The 24,382-nt window shown below is 39.8% G+C and overlaps 1 protein-coding gene across 1 annotated transcript in view; it reads right to left on the bottom strand.

Moving 5' to 3' along the window:
- Positions 1-24,382, bottom strand: part of LOC139442125 (neuroglobin-like) — a 64,180-nt gene that overhangs the window by 3,268 nt on the left and 36,530 nt on the right. Inside the window, exon 2 of the mRNA XM_071222928.1 lies at positions 12,493-12,724. Within this exon, the coding sequence (XP_071079029.1) occupies positions 12,493-12,724 (232 nt within the window). The remainder of the gene's footprint in view (positions 1-12,492; positions 12,725-24,382) is intronic.

Genomic DNA, 24,382 nt, shown 5'->3' with positions numbered 1-24,382 from the left:
CATAACCAAACAACAATCAAAGGCTTCTGGCGTGTCCAAGGGCGCAGCTGCTGGGATACAGAGGTATCAATATATACATATATATATATATATATATATATATATATATATATATATATATATATATATATATATATATATATATATATATATATATATACATACATACATATATACATACATATATATATATATATATATATATATATATATATATATATATATATATATATATATATATATATATATATATGATTAAAAAGGGTGAAATACACATGCACACATACTTTGGTTGTGTACAAGCATCAATGTAAACGTCGGTGTTCTCATAAATAAGTGTTTTTGTCTTTGCAGAACAAAACGCATTGCACATCAACCAACCACTGCAAACATGAATCACAGAAACTGATTATGACAGAGGGTGTTTGAGAACTGGAGCATCATTCTTAACACATCATCCTGAAAATATCGAAATAACAGTGGTCAAGTTTTCAGGTCAGATGAAAGCAAACACAACGTAACTTTGATCCGTTATTCTGATTGCCTTTATAGCTTGCTGGAGCTATCGCGGACCGAGACAAGAGGTCGTCATCTTCGGGGAGACCAATTACCGAATGGTGTGGATCAGGTGCAGGAAGACATGCTAGTGATAATCATGTTGCATTAGTAATGAGATGTCATAAGGGTGTCAGCTGATCCTGTTCCACATTGTCACTTGATTGGTACCATTTGTGATTACTCGCATTGACATCTGCATGCTCTGTGGACGTGATGCATACAAATCAGTATCGCTATATTCGCAGTTTTCTAAATTTAATATGACTGATAGTGAATGTATGTATACAGTATCTTATTTCTTTATAATTTACGGGGCGGTCGGGTAGCCTAGTGGTTAAAGCGTTCGCTCGTCACGTCGAAGACCCGGGTTCGATTCCCGACATGTGTACAATGTGTGAAGCCCATTTCTGGTGTCCCCCGCCGTGATATTGCTGGAATATTGCTACACGCGGCGTAAAACCATACTCACTCACTTTATAATTTACCTATTGAAGAATTCTTTAATTCTGGAGTCATTTGAAGTAGTATTGTGCTTTGATGTCAAACATTCGAAATTATTTAAATTTCTTTATAACGGCCAACATGCACACACAATCAGATTATTGAAAGATTTCACGTGGGTGACTCAGCTCTTAATGCATTTGGCTTCATTGTAATTCTGGATAAATACACCTTGTTTATATTTCAGTAATCGTGTTTGATTTGTAGTTCATCCTCATAAATCATCTCGTCCCGGCCCTACACTATCAATAACCAAACTGCGCTGTACATGTGTACAGCCCATTGATCTGCAAGATCTAACGTCGGCAGTTCCACACAACCAGGATGAAGGACCTAGAGTGGCCATTACAATGCGAACGAGTGGTCACTCATTACTAAAACCACGACTCATGCTTGACCCCCGCTCGTGGGACATGACCACCAAAATGACCACTGATCAATGCAAGGGAAACCTATCCCCAATTAACGCGGGATAGCGATTTCCAGGCCCGAAATAATGGCATTTTCGGACAGGCCAGATCGTCTTTCAAGGCGAGAACAGATACTACGATCCCTAATGCAGTTATTTCACGATCAGCTCCCTCTTTATTACCATGGCGAAACACGAATATCAATACCTCGAGTGGTAGTTGCTGTTTTGATCAGCTCGTCATATACTTCACTGTCGGGAAGAGGATTTCGAAAGAAGGCCAAAGGCTACTTGAAAACACTGCCGGAGGAAATTGGTACCTTTAACACGTAAATGTCCTTTATCTTTGACAATGGAGCTTATATAAATCATTAATAAGAAGTTAGAAATCAATACAGGTAAGACGGCCATCGGGTATATTCTGCTAACATTGTACATAGTTAGGGACCTACTATTTGATAATATGGGGTGGGTAGGGGTTAGTGGTGCTGAGATTTATTTTGAAAATATTCTTTATTCCAGAAAATGCTGTGAAAATATATCAGGTTTTGCAAAGAAAACAATTATTCATAAGCTAACCTGAAAAGAAATTGTGTATGGGTTTGGTATGGCTAAAAAGATAAATATTTTTATATTTGCAGTCAGTGTGTGCATTTGGCATTAGGACCCATGGATATTATTACGTCCTGTTTAGGTTACGCCTGTTGTTCTGGATGCGTACTATGCACATCAGGTCTGTTCCCGACAGTGATAACTTGAGGGAAATTACTAACGTGTGAGGGTGGTATCTGTAGAGAATTATAGTAAGTGTGAACACATAGCGTTGCACTATGCAAACCATTTCACAATTGCATCAGCCTAACTCGCGCCAACAAACATGCACAAGGCTTGACACTGCAACCAAGGGACGTAATTCTTCAAAACTTGGGAAATATTATTAACAAAGCACAAAGCAAAGAGTTGATCAAATATAATTCTTTGTGCAATACATAAAACATATGAGGTATTCAGAAATGTCGAGGGAGATATAGATAAAGGTGGCTATTTCAAATCTGACATATGTAACAGAACTTCCGTACCATTGGAATTGACGGAAGCGCACTAAAATCATTCATCAATAGCCAGTGTGAGGACATTTATTTGCACTCATTTGACACAGCATTCCTTATCCGTACAACAAATGTAATCATGTTGGAGTCTTTGATTTGGCATATAAAAATTGGAAGATCGTTTTCAGAGCAACTTCTTGCTCCTTCATCAGCACACACGATGATGGAGCAGGAAGAAGCTATGAAACGTGACAAAGAATAAAAGAAGTTGCTATCCATAAAAAAGTATCATGTATTCAAGTCATGAGGGACACAAAACTATTTTTATCAAACAAGTGATGCTTGATTGATATGACGTGCATGACAAAGGTTTCAATCGATATAAAGCATCATTTGCGTGATAAGGTGTTAGAATGTTCACTGATAACGTCGCAGCAAGTGTAACAACAAACGTCAAGACCAGTGAATAACCAGTCTCGATTACCCTCTGAAACAGATTCCATATGGAATAAAAGGCAAAATAGCGGTGACAAATTTATGAATGTCAACAGAAAAGGGTAGGCATGTCCTGCCATACCGACAGCAGTCATCACTCCCACAAAGTGCACAAAAAGCAAACCTGTGTTGCCTGACATCTCCCAGCTATACTCCCGCTACATTACGAAGAATTCTAACGAGAAATTGTACTTGCTCAGCTGCATTGAATACAAACACGTACAGTAGATGTCCGTATTGACGTCATGTATCGCATTGTGAGTCGCCTACGTATACGCACCGAGGAGCGAAATGTATAAATGTTCCATGAAAAATGGGCGGTCGAGTAGCCTAGTGGTTAAAGCGTTCGTTCGTCCTGCTGAAGACCCGGGTTCGATTCCCGAGATGGATACAATGAGTGAAGCCCATTTCTGGAGTCCCTCACCGTGATATTGCTGGATTATTGCTACAAGCGGCGTAAAACCAACTTCACTCACTCACTACAAATAAAATATGTATGATTTACGGACGGTGCATTTAGGGGATGTTGTTGCGTTATATACACGATGGTTGTGGGAGTGGTGGGACATATTTTTTCCGACGTATAGAGAATCAAATTAAATTGACTTAATAACAGCATGTGTGTTTACCGTCAAACACCGCTCTGTCAAACTTGAGTAAGTGAGTATGGTTTTACACAGCTATATTCCAGCAATATCACGGCAGGGCACACCAGAAATGGGCTTCACACATTGTACCCATGTCGGGAATCGAACCCGGGTATTCGGCGTGACGAGCGAACGCTTTAACCACTAGGCTACCCGACCGCCCCTCTGTCAAACTTGAAGGGACCTACGTAAGTAATGGTTATCCGAGGTCTGACACAACCGAAAAATGAACTTAGCATATCTGCATGAAAAAAGAATAACACCATGTGAGAACTATCTCATTTAAATACATCATGAAATTTAGCTTCCGAAGAAAAGCCTCCTTAATCCCTACCGACATCTATCATCCATATTGAAAATATGTTTAGTCGAGGGATACCAAACCCTTGGGTAATTTGCGATTTAGTTTTAGAACCATGCACAATTTGTTCCGAACTATACAGTATCCAATTAAATGAACCTAATCAAACAGCATGTGTTTACATGTAATTCAATGAAAAAAGTTATTTTTTCCAACTTTAGAAAAACTTATGATTATCAATTACTGGACATTTTCTGTAATGGTTGTCTGTAACCAAATGGCGACGCAACATGAAAGTTCAGAAGTTCCTGAAATCAATTCTGTTTTAATGATTTTACCTCGAGATGTTTTACATACCTGACTCAGATGGTAGAAATAACTATAATTTAGCAAACTATGACTCATGATGTTTAACGATTGTGCAGGTTTTGGTATTGCTCATTTGGAGTCTGCAAAACATCAAAATATAAAAGTACAGTCTTATTAAGATCAGACATGTCATTACGTGGAGTACCATACGGTTGGAATACTATTACAGAGCCAGCGGTTATGAAACAAAATCATTTTGTGCAAGCATCATATTGATCTAGACAGTGCCTTTGATAAACAGCAGGGCAAAAGAATGTATACACCAGTGTTTGATGAAACAAGCCAGAAATGGTTTTTTGATGATGATGTAATTGATACGGGAATACAAGTTATGTTTTGTTTTGAGGATATGTGTTTCGGCAACTGTTTTCAGCCTGGTAACGTTTTGTTAATGTTTGTAATAACTATTTTGGGGTCACATCAAATTTTTAAGCATACACTTTCTTTTGCCAAGCAATTTATATCACCAATATCAAGAGTGCCCCGAGGGAAATGAAAAGAACCGGATATACAAATGATTGTTATTGCATTTCTTGCGAGCCTGTCAATGGGGAATCTTCATCGTCTGCAGTTGCTTCTAGACCTGTAGAATTGAAAACGTAGGTCGGTACGTTCTCGGATGTATTGTCATCTATTACATACATTGCATGACGCCGATCTCGCGACCAAGGACAGTTCTTATGATAAACGTGGATGTAAATTAGTTGTATTGTGCAGCGTAGACGGGCATATAGTTATGCACTGTGCTACATGTACAGTGAATCACTTGTTCGTAGTGCACCCACGGTTACACAATGCTACCGGTAAGGATTGAACCTTTTAGGCCAACTAAGAAAAGGCTTCTACTTGAAGCTGATAACTACAGCGTGTAGAACGTTCTGGAATTAGCAACGTCGCGGCGCCAGAACATCTTCACAACCAGGCACATACTCAGCAAGTCAATCAGCTGTCATGACATTGATGGTCAGTTCCAATAATGGCCGCAGCTGCACGTAAACATCCTTCGTGGACGTCTTGTCTTCACATACGCCTCCTAGTGTGCAAATAGCTCCTGGTCCCTGGACATCAATATCAAGATGAACCTTGAGGTCCGTTCACGTACATCAGACACCATCAGTATGAGTGTGTTTCCAAAGATGTTTGAAATTACCTCATACAGTTTGATTAAACCAACACATTTATCATTGGAAATAGGTGTGAGCAGGTCGTGATGAAATGTCATCAGGTCATCGAAGAAGTTACAAGATAATTAAAGTTTTCAGAAAGAGTTCTTTTCAGCGAATTTAATATCGGCACACTATTTCTGTTTGGGTTTTTGCACCGGCATGTCAATCGCTGGCAATCATAAATCTTCTTAGCTTCCCTGTTGAATTTTATTAGACGCATTACCATCAGACGTTGTACGTGATGTATTTCTGCAATTGCCCATGACACAGAAGGGCTTCTTTTATGGGACTTATGGGACATCGACTGTTGACTGGTTGACTAATTTTATTTGAGAATGTGAGTGAGTGAGTGAGTGCACATGGTCCAGTTGGAGAACGTGCCATACTACGTCCATCAAATTCTTTGCCATTTCATCCATTTTTTACAGAATTCTGGGGACCTATTCGACCATTTCCACGAGTGACATACAAATACGCATGTTAAATATCTTGTCTTAACGACGATAATTATATTTTCGATAATGTCCCAACGTCATACATTATTGACAGGTCACTACCATGTCTGACTGCGTCTACAGAACAATCTACTGGCAACTTCTTGAAGATCGAATCAATATACATCTCATCATGCCCACATAGATATCACTCGTATTGTTTGATCAACATGGCCTTGGCGTAGGCTCGGCCCTGAAAAAGGTTGTAAGCGATCATTCTTCGCAAAAAGGCGAATATTGTCCCTACCAATCGGCAATCACACTGGTCTAATAACACTGTGGTTAGAGCTTTGACTCTTCACGCCTAAGACCTGGGTTCGATTCCAAACATTGGTACAATGTTTTAAGCCCACACTTAGTGTTACAGATCGTAATGCAAATGGCCACAGTTTCGTCCATTTTGTTTCTGGTGAGTAGCAGACTGTCTGTAATCAGCATTAATTTACAGGCCGGTACAAAAATACTGTATTCTTTTTATATCTCTTTCGAAAGGACATCAATTTTCCGCCGATGATAAATTGGGATGAGAAGTTCGGTATTCGCTCGTTGATTTTTACTGGGTAGTATTTACATTAACGATTGATGAGCATTATGACCAGACGACAAGACAAATTCTCTCCTGTGAAATATTTACGTTAAAGGGTCCATCTACCAGCTAGCTGTAGTAATCATTGCACAGGACGTAGTCGGGGGCACGAATGGTCAGTCGTCGAAGGCTCTGCACTTCGCTGTGCAGAGGTGTGTCCCTTGGGCACGAAAAAAACCTATGATTGTGGGTTCGATTCCCTGTTCGCCCTGATTATGTTTCTTGGTCTGTCAGCACCATGCGCGTACTGGTGGGTTTCACCTATATGGTAGACGCCAGAGACCAACTTCACTCGGGGCTAGTGGACGTTCATGCATATATATATATATATATGTATATGTATATGTATGTGTGTGTGTGTGTGTGTGTGTGTGTGTGTGTGTGTGTGTGTGTGTGTGTGTGTGTGTGTGTGTGCGTGTGTGGCTGCTTTAATTAGCCTGAACTAATGACAATTTCATAGGTGTAGCCCCGTGAGATACCATGCCGCATTTTAACATGATCATCAATACCTCACTCAGGCACAGTATACCGACTCTGAGAGGACAAGTCCTTGTTTTACCCCCTTAATACCGAGCAGGGTACCAACATGTACCATCTTTTAACGTCTCTCCGGGCAGAAGCTCTAACCACTAGACCCTGGAAGCGATCCGGAATCCTGTTAAAAGGGACATTAAACCCAACTCACTCACTCATGATATGGTGGGGATCGTACATCTAGATTTAGCAGATTTCGTTTGTTTGGAAAAGGGTTTGTTGCCTTTACTCCAGCGCACTGAGCAACGTTCACATAAATATCACCACGTACTCTAATCAGGATAGTAACATTTTGCCACCATACCCGGTTCAGGTTTACAACATCGATAGAAGTGTTATCTGTTGTTTTCTTGAATCTAAGGAGCAAGGGAGTCATCTTCAACACAGAAACATCTGGAAGCCAGTGACCTTTCCACGTAGGGAATAGAGCATGTACACGTGCTTCCAGTGATATTACGAAAGGCTGGTCGGAATTTGCCGAGCAGCAGCAAAGCAAATGAATTTCACAAGAATACAGGGCCAGAGAATATTCAGTCTCCAATATCCACCGAAACAGATTCCATAGGGTATAAGAGGCAAACAAGTGATAAAAATTAGACGAGGGAACAAAAGCAGTATGAAAACACACGAACATACTGTGTATTATTAATAGGACTTCGGTGCTTTTAATTCTGTAAAATGTTCTTTGATGACGAGGAGCCCTTTTGTGTGAATATATTGAGCTGGTTGTGCAATTGCGCCAGTCATGCCGCCTTATTCCTTCATCAATGAAACCCAATTCACAGTTTATTTGAAGCTTTACCAAATCAAATTTTGAACCAACCCTATTATCTAATAACAAACATGCTCAACAAGGGAAATACGTTTTAAGGAGGCATTACATTCGAATCGGCAGTCGCTCAGTCGGTAGAAACGTTTACTGGCTGTGTAAACCGATTACAAGGAGAAAATAGTATTCCGAGAAGGTTTCACAATTCAAGACAGCTCGCAGGGCCAAGAATGTTGAACATGTGCCAAGGGTTTCCGAGCATTTCACACTATAAGCTTGTGTTGCAAAGTGGATGCTTAGCTTGACGTAACGTCATAAATCTGATGACGTCATCAGTTATCCTTCATTCATGTTTTATTTTATGAATGGAATAACTAACCTGTCTTAATTGCTGTTGGGAACCTGATCTCCCTATGGAACAAATTCTTCGTAGAGATGTTACAAAGTGGGTTATTTTGAACCTCGTGATTAACGTTCTAGCTTTCAGATGTGATTGTGTATAAATGGGATCGGTTAGGTTGGGTATGGTTGGGTTAGGTGGGGTGGGGTGGCAATAGCGCATAGGTTGTAGATTTCTGAGCTGGTGTTGCAAAAAGCAAAAACAGACGAGGCACTGTTGCACTAGGTGACCTTGGAGCCACGACTATTGTAAATAAAAGCGACAAAAATCAATTCCATTAATAAGAAATACCTGCCTAAAGCAGATTCGCGTGTACAATTCTGATCATACCATGAGCATGCGACCAAGAATCACTATCCAATAGTGATGATACCAGACAGACAAGGTTAAAATATTTGCTTTTCGATCGTCTTTAATAGAAATAAATTACCTTGGATTTTTCCCCTTCTTTGGTCACTCTCGAAAAAAGAAAACTCACGTCAATCGTTTGCATTAAATATTCTAACATGAGGCCATTTTATTACTCTGTGAGCATTTGGAATAGCCATATAAACCCTATATTCATTTTATGAGAATTCGCCTGAGACTGGTGGGACCACGGAATTGTCATATAAATCCTTTGCACATCTTCCGAAATCTTTTCAGCATCACATGAGTTCAGTCACTCCTCATAACCATTTCCTCGGAATCCTTATAACATTTATCACTCACGAAGGACAGGCATCACAGCACGATGGAATGGACAAGGTTATTGGTGATGTATCGATAGTGACTGCACGATAATCGGTAATCAGCTTTTTTAAACTGACTTATGACCCAACGCACCATCACCAATTCCTAAATAGGAATTCTCGGCTATTCAGATAACGACAGACAACGTCATTTGCAATTCTCTGGATTGTTCGTTATTCTAGCACCTCGAAGGTTTTCAAACAACTGTGGCGCCTAAAAGTTATTCTGTGGTCATGTTAAACGGAGAAGGACCATTCCCCTCTAACCTTCTCATGTCTAAACCATCGGTCACCGACAGAAGGAAGAAATATTTCGCTCTTCGGCGTCACTAACTGCTATTCTGGGACAAATTTAATCAACACATTTTCAAAGCATGTTTCAACGTCAAAACCTGGCGCTGACCAGGAGACGGTCCTGTTTTGTGAGTCGAAATGGTCACAAATCAGTAACAGAAGCCCTATGTGTCTCAGGAAACTGTGTTTTTTGCAATGGCTGCACTTCTGTTTGTGTGACATGTGACGAGTTTCTTAGAAGCTTGGAACACTTGGCAACCAGCTAACGCATTCACCTATCAAACGACACCGGGCAACCACAACACAGTTCGTTATATCTGAAGCATGTGACTTTAATGGTATTGAAATGTATTATCAACCTTGCAGCACTATATATTTGGGTGATGCTTAGCCGAGTATTAAAAACGAATGTAGCTATTATAGATATTTCAACTCACAAGAAGCTATGATGCTTTTGACTTCTTCTACTAACCTACGGGAATAAAACATTGATAAACATTCGTTCTACAATATAGATTGGCAATAGATGAATGTCAAGGTTTTGGTATTAAGGTGATTATCATCACGCCGCACAACCAGACTCGATGCTTCATTGAGGTACAGTGTGTGAAGCGATTTGTTGTATCGGTTGTCATTATAAGGCTTAAGTACTGCTAAACGCGGTAACAAACATCCCCTCTCGCTGGGTCAAACAAATCAGACAAATGGTGTCATTATATGTTTGTTACCCAAAATCAACACGATACAAGTTACCGTACATGTACAACAAAATACATTGTACAAAAACTATCCCAATCACCCACTTTGATAAATACCTTACATAATTCGATGGATCTCATGATCACATCCATAATAACGTGGGTCTAGTATTAGAAACAGGTACGACAAAACTGCTAGTATGTGAAAATAATGACACACCAGTTTCTCATCGCATTTTTAATCAGCGTCAGACACATTGTAGGGTTTTTGCAATACCCCAAAGACATGCAAATTCGCTGTGTGCATTTAAGCAGATACACTTAATGGACGTTACTTGCTAAACTATGGTGTTAACCTAACTAGTAGGAATCCCTTCGGCTGAGTCTGATCGCCGACTGAGATAACACATATCCCTCGGCAGCTGCCTTTTTCCTGGAAATCGAGTTATGTTGGTAGCATCTTATATGTTTCATTTCACCCTATGTCTAGCAGATATGGCTGTGTCAGATTTAGCGCTGCAGGGATATGGTAAACTGTCATGAGTGAAAAAACCCATCTAGTCTAAGAAGCGTTTGTCTACCGTTGTTAGAAATACCATGCCTCGCAAATGCTTGAGACATTCAACCTTTAAAAACCTTCTTGTTTCGATATTATTTGTGCAGGATACAATTTTTAAACTTCATTATCCAAACATATAATATTGCAACAGCATGTGCACCTTATGCGAGGTTACCATTATTAACTAATTTAGCGCTAAGGGAACTGGGTATACTGAGGAGCGTGAAAGAAGCCTTCTAGGCAAGAGCATCTGTTTACCGTTGGTTATAAATATCATGCAATATCGCAGATTCCTTTACATTTATATGGCGTGCTATTTCAACTGAAAATGTTAAAACTTCATTTGTCAAACATATAATTGCACCATCATGTTCAACGAAGGGGTCTTAATTATTATCAATAAAATACTTGCCTTCTATACGTCCTTTATGCTCGTTTAATGTCAGAATCTGAGAAATGGCTGGCCTTTGAAAATCAACTAATTACTCTAACCCGGCAAATTTACAGAGCGTACACATTCATCACCAAGGTTTGAGCCCCCTTAGCGCGATCAAGTATGTTTGCTTGACCTAGATATTGCCTTAACCTCCGGGTTGTCGCTGCATTACTCCTATTATCAAATCCTGGAACCGAGAAATTGGTTCGAAATCGGTCACGAAAATCAATTCTTGAACAGTAGATGGAACGAAGGAGTACTAAGTCTCAATGAAGCCACATCAATGTTGGCAATGGAAACATATACAATGAGGGATGACGGTATACATAATCCAGCTGGAAGCTTGATTTGTTATTCAGTGTTATACAAACTATCAAAGTCTGTTTTCATAATAATTGGAAAATGTTATGACAGCTTGCGAATAAACGTAAAATATGTATTCTTTCTCAGCATCCCTTTCCTGAAGTAAATGTATCTCACCGTGTATCTACGCGTGACATCATGTAATGGGCGAACATCATCTTTTTTTTACAACGCAAGAGCATCTCAACCTGCATATAAATCGCTCAGATTACTCATGAGGTCTTCCTGTTTGCTTTATGGTTTCAAAACTATCAGAACATACGCCCCAAGTCCCACTTGTAGGTTTCAGTAAATGTGATGATGCAGATAGTGCTATAACATCGGGTGTTTACAAAGCGACGTGTGGCTTCCTGCAAATGTGTTTACACGTCATGAAATGGTTAACCGCTCTGTTAAACTGAAAACATTATACGCAGGCATGGATAACAGGCGAAACAGAGTATATTGATAACAACAAGGGCGATAAAATTCTCTCCCAGTGGTATTAACGTGTATAACACAGAAGCCATCGAGGTAGGAAAGCACCGCAAAGGAGATTCTAAACTGAACCTGATAGATGACTGCTTCGAGTTCACAGCTCTGGTCGACAGATGTATTGCCAGTCGTTGACATGAATGAAGGAATATGACAATATCCCCTTGATAGAATAGTCATTACTAATACTCTTTCCTAGACGATTGCAAACTATTGTAACTTTATCATCTGGCAAGGGGACAAGGGTGGCCGAGTCGTCCAAGGCGCTGCATTTTGCTGTGCAGAATTGCGTCCCTTGGGCAGTCAGAAACAAGTGATCTATGGTTCGAATTCAGGTTCGCCCCGATTGTGTTTCTATGTTTGTCAGCACCAAAGAGGTAAACGTCTGAGACATGCATCCTTTTGCGCTTTCCTCCCATATACAGCTGTCAGCGTGATATAACTGGAATACTGTTGAAAGCTGTGTTAAACCTCTCTTCTTCAAAACGAATCGAATTAATAGAACTAGAACTAAGAACTGGAACTAAGACGAATATATAAAACACATTGCATATTGAATTCTTCAATGATTGGCATTTCGTCTTATCGGTATTTACAGCATCTTTTGAATGATGAGTACTAGATGGGATAATTAGAAGAATAACCTTCGGATTACTTACCCAAAATATCTCTGATCTAAATCCTCTAAATCTTCTGTGGGACTCTCCTGTCTTTAGTAAGACCTCTGTGACGTAGCTGTAGTTATCTATACGAGAAAAGGCGTCATCCAGCGTTGTCATGACGAGAGTTGCATGGTGCTCTAGAGCCTCGTTTTCCCGCAGGTCATCCTCAGCCTCAAGGAATTTAAAGCTTGTGAACAATGCCTTGAGTTCAGCGTTGGTTTTAAACAACCTGCGATGCAAAACAGTTCATGAGGGCACACATGTATGCAGAAAAGTATCACGGAAAGCAGAAAGTGTCAAATAGACATTACAGCAATAAAAATCTGTAATATAATACGAGCGGCAAAATTCAAAAGAAATAAAGACGGAACACATTGTTGTGAAGGATATATATCAAATATACATGCACTTGACATATGGTAGATTCTATACATGCACAACCGTGTTGCTGTAACGTTCTTCCATTAAATTAATTATTTTAACTGGTATGGATTTGGTGGAAGAATTGTACAACACACACATTTCTTATATAATGATGAAGGCAATCACTTTCAATTATATTTCATGTAACCTTTGGGTTAAACAATATCTGCTATGAAAAAGGGAATGATATCAAATGTATTAACGTCGTTTGAGTGTAAGAACAGCCTGTGGCATTGAATGAGGACTTAACTCCCAATTCCCTTAAGCATCAGTGTATTTGCATTCAACAAGAATAAAACCTTTTAAATATTTAAGATCCAGAGGCGATAGTAGTTTCCATTCGACCTGTCAGTAATCTTCGTATAAATACAAACGTCGATCATTCATAGAGATATATCTTCTTGCTGAACACAAAAGGCATTATCACCAAATCAATGGCTGGATGCATCGAACCAGCGTAATTTGAACGGTTGTAATTATTGGCATGTTATCCCGAACCATTGCTTAATGACACCACTGACAAAAGCAAAGATGATGGTAACCTTTTGTTCACGCTTCATGAAGGACAGATTTGATGCAATATGATATTCAAACCATGTCTGTATTATTTAATTATTGATACCAAACGTCGCGATGATGATAAACATTTTGGTCATGTCGAACGATATCCGATATACCACAACCACCCAAAAGAAGTAGATTAGATATGATGACTTTTGTATACCAGTAACATGTATCAGGCTCAGTGATAATAATACACCCAGTGAGGTTTAAATCACTGACATTATATCGTTGTGAAATTTCTTTTTTCTCCGTGTTTTGTCCGTTCGCTTTCCCTGAACGACGCAGATTTTAACTATTATCTTACCTCGTTGCTAGGTTACAAGCGTGGCAGCAACATCGTTCATCGTTATCAGTTATAAAAGACTATTAATATTTTATTAAGTATTGGTATCAAGTTCGTATGGTTGTGCGCTGTATGGTTGTGCGCACAAGCTATGAGCAAATTCTTGTAGCAAAAGGTTTTGTTTCACGCTGACCACATTTTACCTAACGTGACTATTATTTCAAATCTACTTGGCGGTTTTCCGCTACATATTTGCACTGTAAATGACAATCTAACCCCGGGGGTGTCAGTGTTCTTGTTTCCAAATGATTCTCCAGATTTTATTGGTTTCTCATGTCCCAATGGTGAAGTACATTGTAATTTGTGGTCGAGGGTGTTGAACATTGAACCATTAGTCACAGTTGTGCTCAGAGAAGGAAAGTACAAGCCCATCACCAAGACAAGAATTTTTCACTTCTGATGAATCAGTGTAACTAGACCTTGCGTAGGTCATGACAGTACTCTCTGATCGTGTCTTCTCATTAACACCATATAGTAAATCTTCCTATCAAATCTATTAATCGATTTGTTTTATAGCCAGATGTATGTATTTCATTTCATTTGTGGTTCGTCTGTTTTATTCTCAAAATTATATTTTTGATCAATGTTCATGGCCTTCTAAGTGCTTTAAAATGCGTAATTATATTGACTTTGTTTTCACATTACATAAGCATCACATTTAATAAAAATAAGAAGGTTCACAACCTTTTTCTTCTTTCAAATATGCATCAATAATGTGGAAAGGTAGAAATGCTACCCTGGAAATAATGATTGTTTTATCGGTAGAGGACCAATGTAATTGCAGTGTGTTAGGGCGGTCTGACGTCGCTTCCATTCCTATCACTGCAGGGTACATGGGACTTGTGAATCAATTTTATATCGCATTTTGAAAATGTTTATAGTACTCTTGATAGAACGCTTGAATAGATTAATTTTATAGTTACTCAGTTGTCCATAATGTCTTGAAATTACATGCTGTGGTGTATAAGCAGGACCAATTTCATTATTATTGCCTACGCGTCGAATGTTCCGTATTCGAACAGTATTGTGAAATCAAGGACCTGTGTTCCCTCGCCCGTTTCAATATGCCGATAATGGCAGTTAGGAAGCAGCCCACGCTTCAAAATTTGTCCAGTGACAATATGTGCTTGGTGAAAAGAGTCTGCAAATGATCTCGTTGGCAACCCAGTGTCGAGATGGACACCAGATCGATCCACAATAATTGGGTATATTTCTCTTCAGGCGACATAAACGTTAGGAACATCTCAGCAGTCGATGTCTTGGACTGGGACAAGCCTTACTGATATTGCAAAGAGCCCTTGTGTTTTCCCCAGTGTTATCAACGCGTAATCGGTTTAGGGACATCAGTGGTGCCGTTGATGGAATCAATTTGGAAAAACAGAAACTTCGTGTCTCGTACTGTAACACCTTAAGTGTCAAGCGTCATTGTAAAATGCTTCGTTCAATGTCGAGTTATGTCAGGGCAGCATGACTTGCATAAGAAAAATATGTTACGTCGCGATCATCTGGAATCAGCACCATTTGATAGTGCTTAATAAAAACATGCTTTTAATCATGCAATGGATTTCTGATGATTTTGGAAATGGATTGGTCGCTTTATTTAACACACTGTAGCTTGAACCAATATGTACATTCATGTATCGGTAATACGTGTTAAGAATGTGGTTAAGCAATGCACATATACATGTATAAACATGCCAATTCCTGGTCATTATCGACCGGGGTAGAATAGATCTTCAGCAACCTATGCTTGCCGTAAAAGGCGACTAACGGGATCGGGTGGTCAGGGGCTCGCTGACTTCGTTGATGCATGTCATCGATCCCAATTGCGTAGATCGATGGTCATGAAGTCAATCACTGGATTTTCTGGTCCTGATTCGATTATTTACAGACCGCCGTCGTATAGTCGGAATATTGCTGAGTGCGGCGTAAAACAACCAACCAACCAACCAACCTGGTCATTATCGGTCGTCTTTTTTATTGTCAGTGTTTATGCCGATCATGATTATCCTACAGAATTTACGACGTGCAGTAAGCGACATTGGGCAAGTGATTAACCGTTTTATCAGTTCCATTGGAAACATTTAAATGATAACTCACCCCCGTCCTCTTCCGTAGTAGAATATGAACGAGAGGTGTCTGAAACGGTAAGTTTTTCTGTAATGGATACAGTACTGTCCATGCTTACAGGCTGCATTTGGACCAAATACTCAACCAGGCAGCATATTTGTGCAGGCATCAAAGTGACTAGGTATTCTCTGTCGGATACCGCGCTGTCATAAAAATCTTCAACTCCACCAGCTATCCATGCGGACATGGCTTCCAAATTGTTGTTTTTTATGGGACGATGCTCCTTTCTTTTCAGATAGGAAGTGGGTAGGTGAAGTACAATACTGAGATGACTCACTATCAGGAAGACCTTCAACTGCCACCACAAATCAGAATGTATCACATTACCAATACAGTACGCATGAGATAGTTGAGAACATTCAGAGGAATTAACAGGGCATGACAAAGGTTTCAGCACTCTAGCTTCTACGGTTCATGGTCAAAAACTCTCCAGATCCATCATCTCCCGTAGGAATTTACCTCATTTTGAAGCAGACCCAGTGTTGAGTGATGTGTAACTATAGATGAGTCTTGGGCTCACTACTATCAGCCAGAAACCAAACAACGGTCAAAGCAGTGGAAACATCTAACGTATTCTGCTGTGAAGAAGGCAAATATCTTCGGTTTTCAGGGATTTCAAAGGAATCCTTCTGTTGCACTACCTCCCGAAAGGCCAGATCATTAATGATAAATATTATGCAAATCTGCTTTCGCAACTGCGTGAGAATATCAAAGTTAAACGTCGTGAAAAGATGATTAAAGGCCGGTTGTTCTACCAGAACAAAAGTTTGTTGGATATTTATTTCAATTTTTGGATATGCTCCACAATCACCAGATTTAGCAGCGTTAGATTTCCACCTCTTTCCGAAATTGAATAGAAACATTCTCTGGCAAGCATTATTTCTGCTGTAGGGGATTTGCTACACCACCAGCAGGAAGCATTCTACACCAGTGGGATCCAGCCACTTCATGATCGCTGGCAGAAACATGTCATCCTCCAAGGGGTTATGTTGAAAAATAATTAGCATCCGACTCACTCTATTAAATGTACTAAAGATTTATTTGTATAGTTTGTTTACGTATTTGGTTTACTGTCGGGCAATATTCCAACACCTCCCAAACTCATTAAAACCAGATCTTAGTTCTCGTCACCGCTAAACAAAGATCTGAGGACATCCCATTACGGGCCACATCAGACCGACCTGGCGTACTGGTAATATGTAAAAACACAGAAAATATCAACTAACTGTTTGCTTGGCATGCTAGAAGTTGGCAAAATAAGTAAGGAAAAACGTACAACTTTATGGATAACAAATTCTGGTTTATTGCATATAGCGACGTTTCGATGTAGATTCCTCAAGCTTGATAACCGTGTAAGTATCTACATCGACACGTCGCTGAAAGCATAAACCGGAAGTTGTTTACCATAAAGTTGTACGTTAGTTCTTACAGAAAATATCATATTGCGAAAGCGCCAACAATTTGTGAACGCACTGACTCTATTTGAAAATATACTTTGAGTACGTTCTGACAATATATTGAAACACGGACAAATGATAAGGAAACAGCACTAGCGCTATTGACATGAAGGTTGCAACGCTGACATTTGAACCTCAGAGCGCTCACATAATCAGCATTAAAAGTAAAACGAATAACGTAAGTGACGTTTCCCTCTGAACCTACTGGATGCACTTACCGTCCTTCTGCACTACCTCAAGGCAATCCACATGACAACAAAGAAACACGCATCGTAACACAAACGTTAATTAAAACTGAGGTTGTTTATGCCCGCAATCAATGGGACTATAGACTGGAATGGACGTAGAATGAACTAAACCAAATCATAATCAATCAAGGAACTAAACCAAGGTAAAATCAATAGAGGAACTAAATCAAGTCAAATCAATAGAAGAACTAACACGGGGAAAAACAATTGCGAAAGGAACGGTTTCTCTTTTGTTTAATATGTTACATCACGAAACGTGCATTTTGTGGACATTTTATTTAACATCAAAACATAAAATAATTCTGGTGTCAGGTTTGTCTGTGGATGCTTCGGTAAATGTTCTTTATGGAATGAGTGATCGTTATTCAGCACCTTTACGAGTTCACATGGTAAGTAGTGAATGAGATGGATGCAGCACAAATGTAAACATCCATTTATATATTTATAGTAATCACTCAATATGCCCTGATCGAGTATAAATAAAATGCATCTGAAATGTATCTGAACAGGACATGTCTTCACGAAACATACATGTGTCATTGACAATATATTGCAAACATGTTTAGTACTGTTACACGACTATACATGTACATGTTACCGATATGCTAGAAGCCATGATTTAAGGGGTGTTTGTCTATTAGAAGCATAGATGTGTGAGTGAGTTTTTATATATTAGAGAAATTTTAGTTATAATATTATCACGACCGGTCAACTTATGTGAGAAGGAACACAAAAGAGATGCGGGTCGTTGACTTTTATCACTTTGCTGAAATCCATGAGTAAGAGTACATATTTGATCCTGGAAGGCCAATGTCCACATTATGGGAAATAAATGATTTGAGCGGATCCTGACACGATCAACAGAGAATTGCGGCGCCTTTGGACACGGAGCTACCCATGTCTCAAATAAAAATATGAAGATAGATAAATTCATTACATAGATAAATTCATTACGTCTTAACAATGAAAACAGAATTACAAATTAATAACGAGACATTAAACTACAATATCCGTGAATAATTGATCATGCTTTTAATTATGTGGGTGTCGTCTCTTCCAGTACAACCGATCCTCTGTTCTTATCTCAAATTCGCCTTGGTTATAAATCTTGTTTTTTCTGCACGTGGATTTCGCTGCATTGAAAAACGTCTACGATCATGACCTGCGTCACTGTCAGACCACCGCAGCGATGTAGCTGCAATAATGCTGATTTCAAATCACCACACATTCATACAAATAGTTTATTTTTATTGTATAAAAAGTGCAATAGCATGCTTGCACGTCAGCTATCATGAAAGGTAGACGAAAATAGTGTTTTTATCATTTACCTCCATTTACTATCGGTCAAATCGATCTATTTTTTTATAATTACTCATCCAAACACACGATTACAGCAGTTTTCATATGTAGTGACACATTCTGTTTGCAAACATCAGAGCATTTACTTAAAATCTGTCTTTATACTATCAGATATTACTGGGTGGCAAATGGATGAAACACGTTTCTTTTTCTTTTACCTTGTTTTGTTTGTTTTTTATTGTTGTTGTTTGTTTTGTTTGTTTGATTTTTGGTTGTTGTTGTTTGGTGTTTTTTTTTTGGGGGGGGTGGGTGCGCGGGGGGATTAGTTATACATGTTTAATTAGCTGGTAACGTTATATTGCAGCAATTTTTTTTAGTATAAGATGCATTGAGATGTCTTCACGTCTGTATTTATGTGATAGGAACTCACTTAGAGATGATTTCACCAAAAAGGTATATATCGTAGAAATAACGTTTATAGGATCACAGTACGTTTTCCGATAACTAATATTGAATGTTTATTACACATCCGTTTGAATACTATCTAAAGTTGTGACAACATTTACTTTAATGCAAAGCAAAGCAGGAAAAACCCCATCTGAATGCACAATCTTTCGGATATGGGTATTGATGTAAACCTCATACATATATACCCACAGACGCCGCGCAAACTAGTGAACCAGTACGAAACTCCCGCTATTCATCGGACGTTAACAAAATAGTGCACCGGCACTTTGTCTATTTGTGTTGGCAGGAAAGCATTATCAAACAACGATTCATCGACTTTAAGAAACACACACGTTTCAGCAAGCGCTCGTGTACATCATCAGGATTCAATATCAGCTTGTGTCTGCTGTGGTTGGTTTATTTTGCCTATCCCCCGTGTGAAATGAAGGTAAACGATAGGTCAGGTGAACAACCTTTCCGTGGCGTATCGTCAGACAACACGTTTGCGGTCACAATTCCCCGTCGTTCTATTGCCATGCAGCTACCTTTACAAAATGTACATCCAGATTTACATTACCTCTCAGCATTAAGAAATATAAAGTTAAATGTTAAATCATTAAAGTGAAACCTTATCGTTTAGCACAGTGGGCAGTCGGGTGGTTAAAGCGTTCCCTCGTTACGCCAAAGACCCGGGTTCGATTCCTGACATGGCTACAATGTGTGAAGCCCATTTCTGGTGTCCCCCGTCGTGATATTGCTGGAATATTGCTAAAAGCGGTGTAAACCCATACTCACTCACTCACTCGTTTAACACAGTTGGCGCTGTCGAACAATCAGGGACCGCCTCCGTGGTCTAGTGGCCCGGATTGCGGAAGGTCCGGGGTTCGATCCCTACTCGCGTTATACCAAAAAACGTTAAAAGATGGTACTTGTTGTTACGCTGTCTGGCGCTCGACATTAAGGGGCTTAAACAAGGACTGGTCGGCTCGGAGTCAGTATACTGTGTCTGAGTGGTGTATTCATGTTCAACTGCGGCATGGTATCTCAGTGGGGTAGCACTATTAATCGGCATCTGTCCGGAATACACACGTCATGCGCGTCGCTATATATGTGCAATGATACTGGACGCGACGTAAATCCCATTTTCACCTCACCTGACACAACAAGGGTCACAGCTTGACCCGTCCGTCCTTTGTGACGTTGTCTGTCATCTGTAATTAAGGCTTGCTGAATGGCGCCCCAAGCAACATGTCGCCTGTCGTGCAATTTAATCATAGCTTTATTATAGATAGATAAGCAGAAATGTCAATCAGGTAAAGTCAATTTATTCATGTCCATTCCAATGAAATTGTATGATATTCTTTGCTTATATTGTCCAATCAGAGTGCGATAGGTCCACATTCACTGGCATGTGTAAAACTATACACTAGTAACTGTACTGATACAAGAATGAGACACGGCCGGAGCGACAGTCGACTCACGGGACTCGGGACATACAGTCCCGGGACCCCAGGTCACACTCTTGGTCGACGCCTACCAGTGTCCGGTAATAAAGGCTCTACATACAATAAGACATGTTCGATCCCATATGGTCAGTATGTTACCTGTCCCGTGAAGATCCGGGGTAGAATAGGTCTTCAGTAACCCATGCTTGCCGTAAAAGGCGACTATGCTTGTCGTAAGAGGCGACTAACGGGATCGGGGGGTCAGGCTCGCTGACTTAATTGATGCTCGTCATCGTATCCCAATTGCGTAGATCGATGCTCATGATGTTAATGACTGGATTGTCTGGTCCAGACTCGATTATTTACAGACCGCCGTCATATAGCTCGCATATTGCTGAGTGCGGTGGTAAACAACAAACAAAAGTATGTTACCTTGTTACATCATTACTTGCCTAACTATACTTAGGATACGTACGTGGCAGAAGTAACACTTTCATGGATTGATGTAAGGTTTATTTTAGAGGCCGTACTACCTGAGATTACATCATAGTGAAACTGGTCATTTTACTTATTTACTGTCGAAATGGACCAGTACATGTGCATATATTCAGCTGGAAGTAACGAGGTGTCAGTGGATATGCATGTACGGAGCAGTGGGGTATCCGATTGGTTAACGGGTTCCTTTCACAATGCACACGTTCCTTACCACCTGGATACAACACTTGACGCCTTATGTTGGTGTTCCTCCAAGGGACATTCCTCACACGTAGCTAAAAGCAGCGTAATGCCATACTCACACACTCTCATAATGGTGCTAAATATTTGAAAATCCATACACTGATAAAAAGTTATGCTATTCTAAAATTAACCTCAAAGTCAGTTTCGTTTGAAAAGCATGTTCTATTTAATAATAAACACTTGTCTCTTGGAAATAATTCCATTCTTTGGGGGGTAGACTTTGTTGAATACCAAGTTTGAATAATATCGAGTATGTACGAGTAGCTGAGAATGCTAATTTCAATCGTCACGATGTTTCCTCTTTTGTCGTTCACTAAAGACTCAACAAGGATGTTATGTGTGTCAATAGACTTGCACAAGCCTCTAAGGCAATGGGTATGAGTTTATTCTAAAAATTCTAGATTATATAAATAATAAAAATTAGACTGTCCCCATAAAAGATTGACGTCCTTGTGCACTGTCCGCTTTTCTGGACTTGCCCATATTAAATGGTGCTATACACCTATGGATTTATCCTTCAGTAGAGCCTTGGGTGAAGGCTAGTATGTCAAGGACGTTGTCTGTAACTTTAACCACCACTCGGGATGGCATCAGTAAATACATCAACATCAACAACACGGTCATGTGCGTCGGTGATGTCATCGCTTCTGTTAACAGCGGCTGAACGACTGCTTCAATATTGGAAGATGGTGCGTGTCACGTTGATGACTTTCCTGGATAGTGGAAAGATCACTTACACTAATAAACCTATTGATTTCATGGAGTATTTTCGTTACAGACAAATGGTAATCTGGTCATACAAAAGTACAGATGGTTTTGTGTACTAACATCGGCCAAGTGTTCTGTTTACGATCAGCCTAAACATCTTCTTAGAATTGTGTTCTACACTACATTGTTAATGTAAGTGTACATGTATCTCTCGGCTGATTACAATGTTAAACCTGTCACCGAAGTGTCTAACACCATATTTTCTTCTGTAACAATATTTTTGGATATCCAGTAAGTTTTCGTCCAGAAAGCTGAAATGATATTGCTAATGACAAAGCACACAGACCTAAATCAGGAAATGATGATTATCCCAACGGGATTGTTCAACATGAAAAGGTGTGACTTGTGTTTTGCGATATTGTGCTTTCCTGCAGCAACAAAGGCAGAGTTGCAATTATCTGTATTGAAAATTTTGACAATTACACTTTAAAATGTGTTCATCATTAACGTGTATCCGCACCTGTTTTCATTTGAAGTGAGATTTTTAATCAATTAACAAATGAATATTTTTTGTTTCGATCAAGGTTTAGAGGGTTTTCTGTATTCAATTCTATCCACATGAGCGAGCATACGCACAGCGCGACCGGTAAGATGATTAAAACACAGTGCTCTAATGATCACCGTGAACATATATGGACGACCCGTGAGGATCCGGGGTAGCAATACACATATACATGTATAAAATATGCCAATTCCTGGTCATTATCGACCGGGGTAGAATAGGTCTTCAGCAACCCATGCTTGCCGTAAAAGGTGACTATGCTTGTCGTAAGAGGCGGCTAATGGGTGGTCAGTCTTGACTTGGCTGATGCATGTCATCTTATCCCAATTGCGTGGATTGATGCGAATTATGTGAACCACTTGATTGTCTGGTCCAGACTCGATTATTTACAGACCACCGTCATATAGTTTGAATATTGCCATGTGCGGCGTCAAACAACAAACAAAAAAACAAACATATATGGATATGGTCTGATAAATCCTCATCCAGCTAGCCTTCATTCCTATACCGTCTGAAGACCGCCTCCGTGGCCTAGTGGTAGAGCGTCCGCCCGGAGAGCGGAAGGTCCGGGGTTCGATCCCCAGCCGCGTCATAACAAAAGACGTTTAAAGATGGAACTTGTTGTTACCCTGTCTGGCGCTCGGCATGAAGGGGCTAAAACAAGGACTGGTCGGCTAGGAGTCAGTATACTGTCTGAGAGGGGTATTCATGTTAAAATGCGGCATGGCATCTCAGTGGGCTAGCACTATAAATCGGCTTCAGTCCGGACTAGTACAAGCAGCCACACACACACACACACACACACACACACACACACACACACACACACGGGCATGCACGTCGCTATATAAATGCAATAATCTTGGACGTTAAACCCAATTTCACCTCACCTCACCTCCTATACCGTCTGATTTGGGCATCTGAACCAGGAAGAAACGTTTTACGAGTGACGTCATATTGTTCTTATGGCTGAGTGAGATATATAGACGTGTAAGGGAAATATATGTATATATATTATGTAGATACTATAACAAAGCGACAAAACCTTTCCAAAATCATAAGAAATCTCTATTGGTGACCATGGGGAAGCCTTCTTTTTTCTTGTTCCTAAATGCCACATATTTGTTATCTATCAGGAGCTCCAGCTATAATGTTTTCTCAGTAAAATTCAGACATTTTCGACAAATCAGTGGTCACCACTTGATGTGACAAATGCGTCATGAATCAAGGTATGAGTGAGTGAGTGGGTATGGTTTTACGCCGCTTTTAGCAATGTTCCAGCAATATCACGGCGGTGCACACCAGAAATGGGCTTTACACACATTTTGCCCATGTCGGGAATCGAACCCGGGTTTTGCGTGACAAGCGAACGCTTTAATCACTAGGCTACCCGATCGCCCCCAATCAAGGTATGACATTTGTCGTGTGGGACAGTGGATACAAAGCTGACACTTAAATGTTTTGACATACTTGTTCTTGGTTCTTTTTGAGATTGCAAACATTCAAGCAAGTACGTACTTTTT

This window comes from Haliotis cracherodii, unplaced genomic scaffold (genome assembly GCF_022045235.1).
Source record: "Haliotis cracherodii isolate W230 unplaced genomic scaffold, xgHalCrac1.p SCAF_5, whole genome shotgun sequence".
NCBI lineage: Eukaryota > Metazoa > Mollusca > Gastropoda > Lepetellida > Haliotidae > Haliotis > Haliotis cracherodii.
This window is presented reverse-complemented; position numbering and strand designations above follow the sequence as displayed.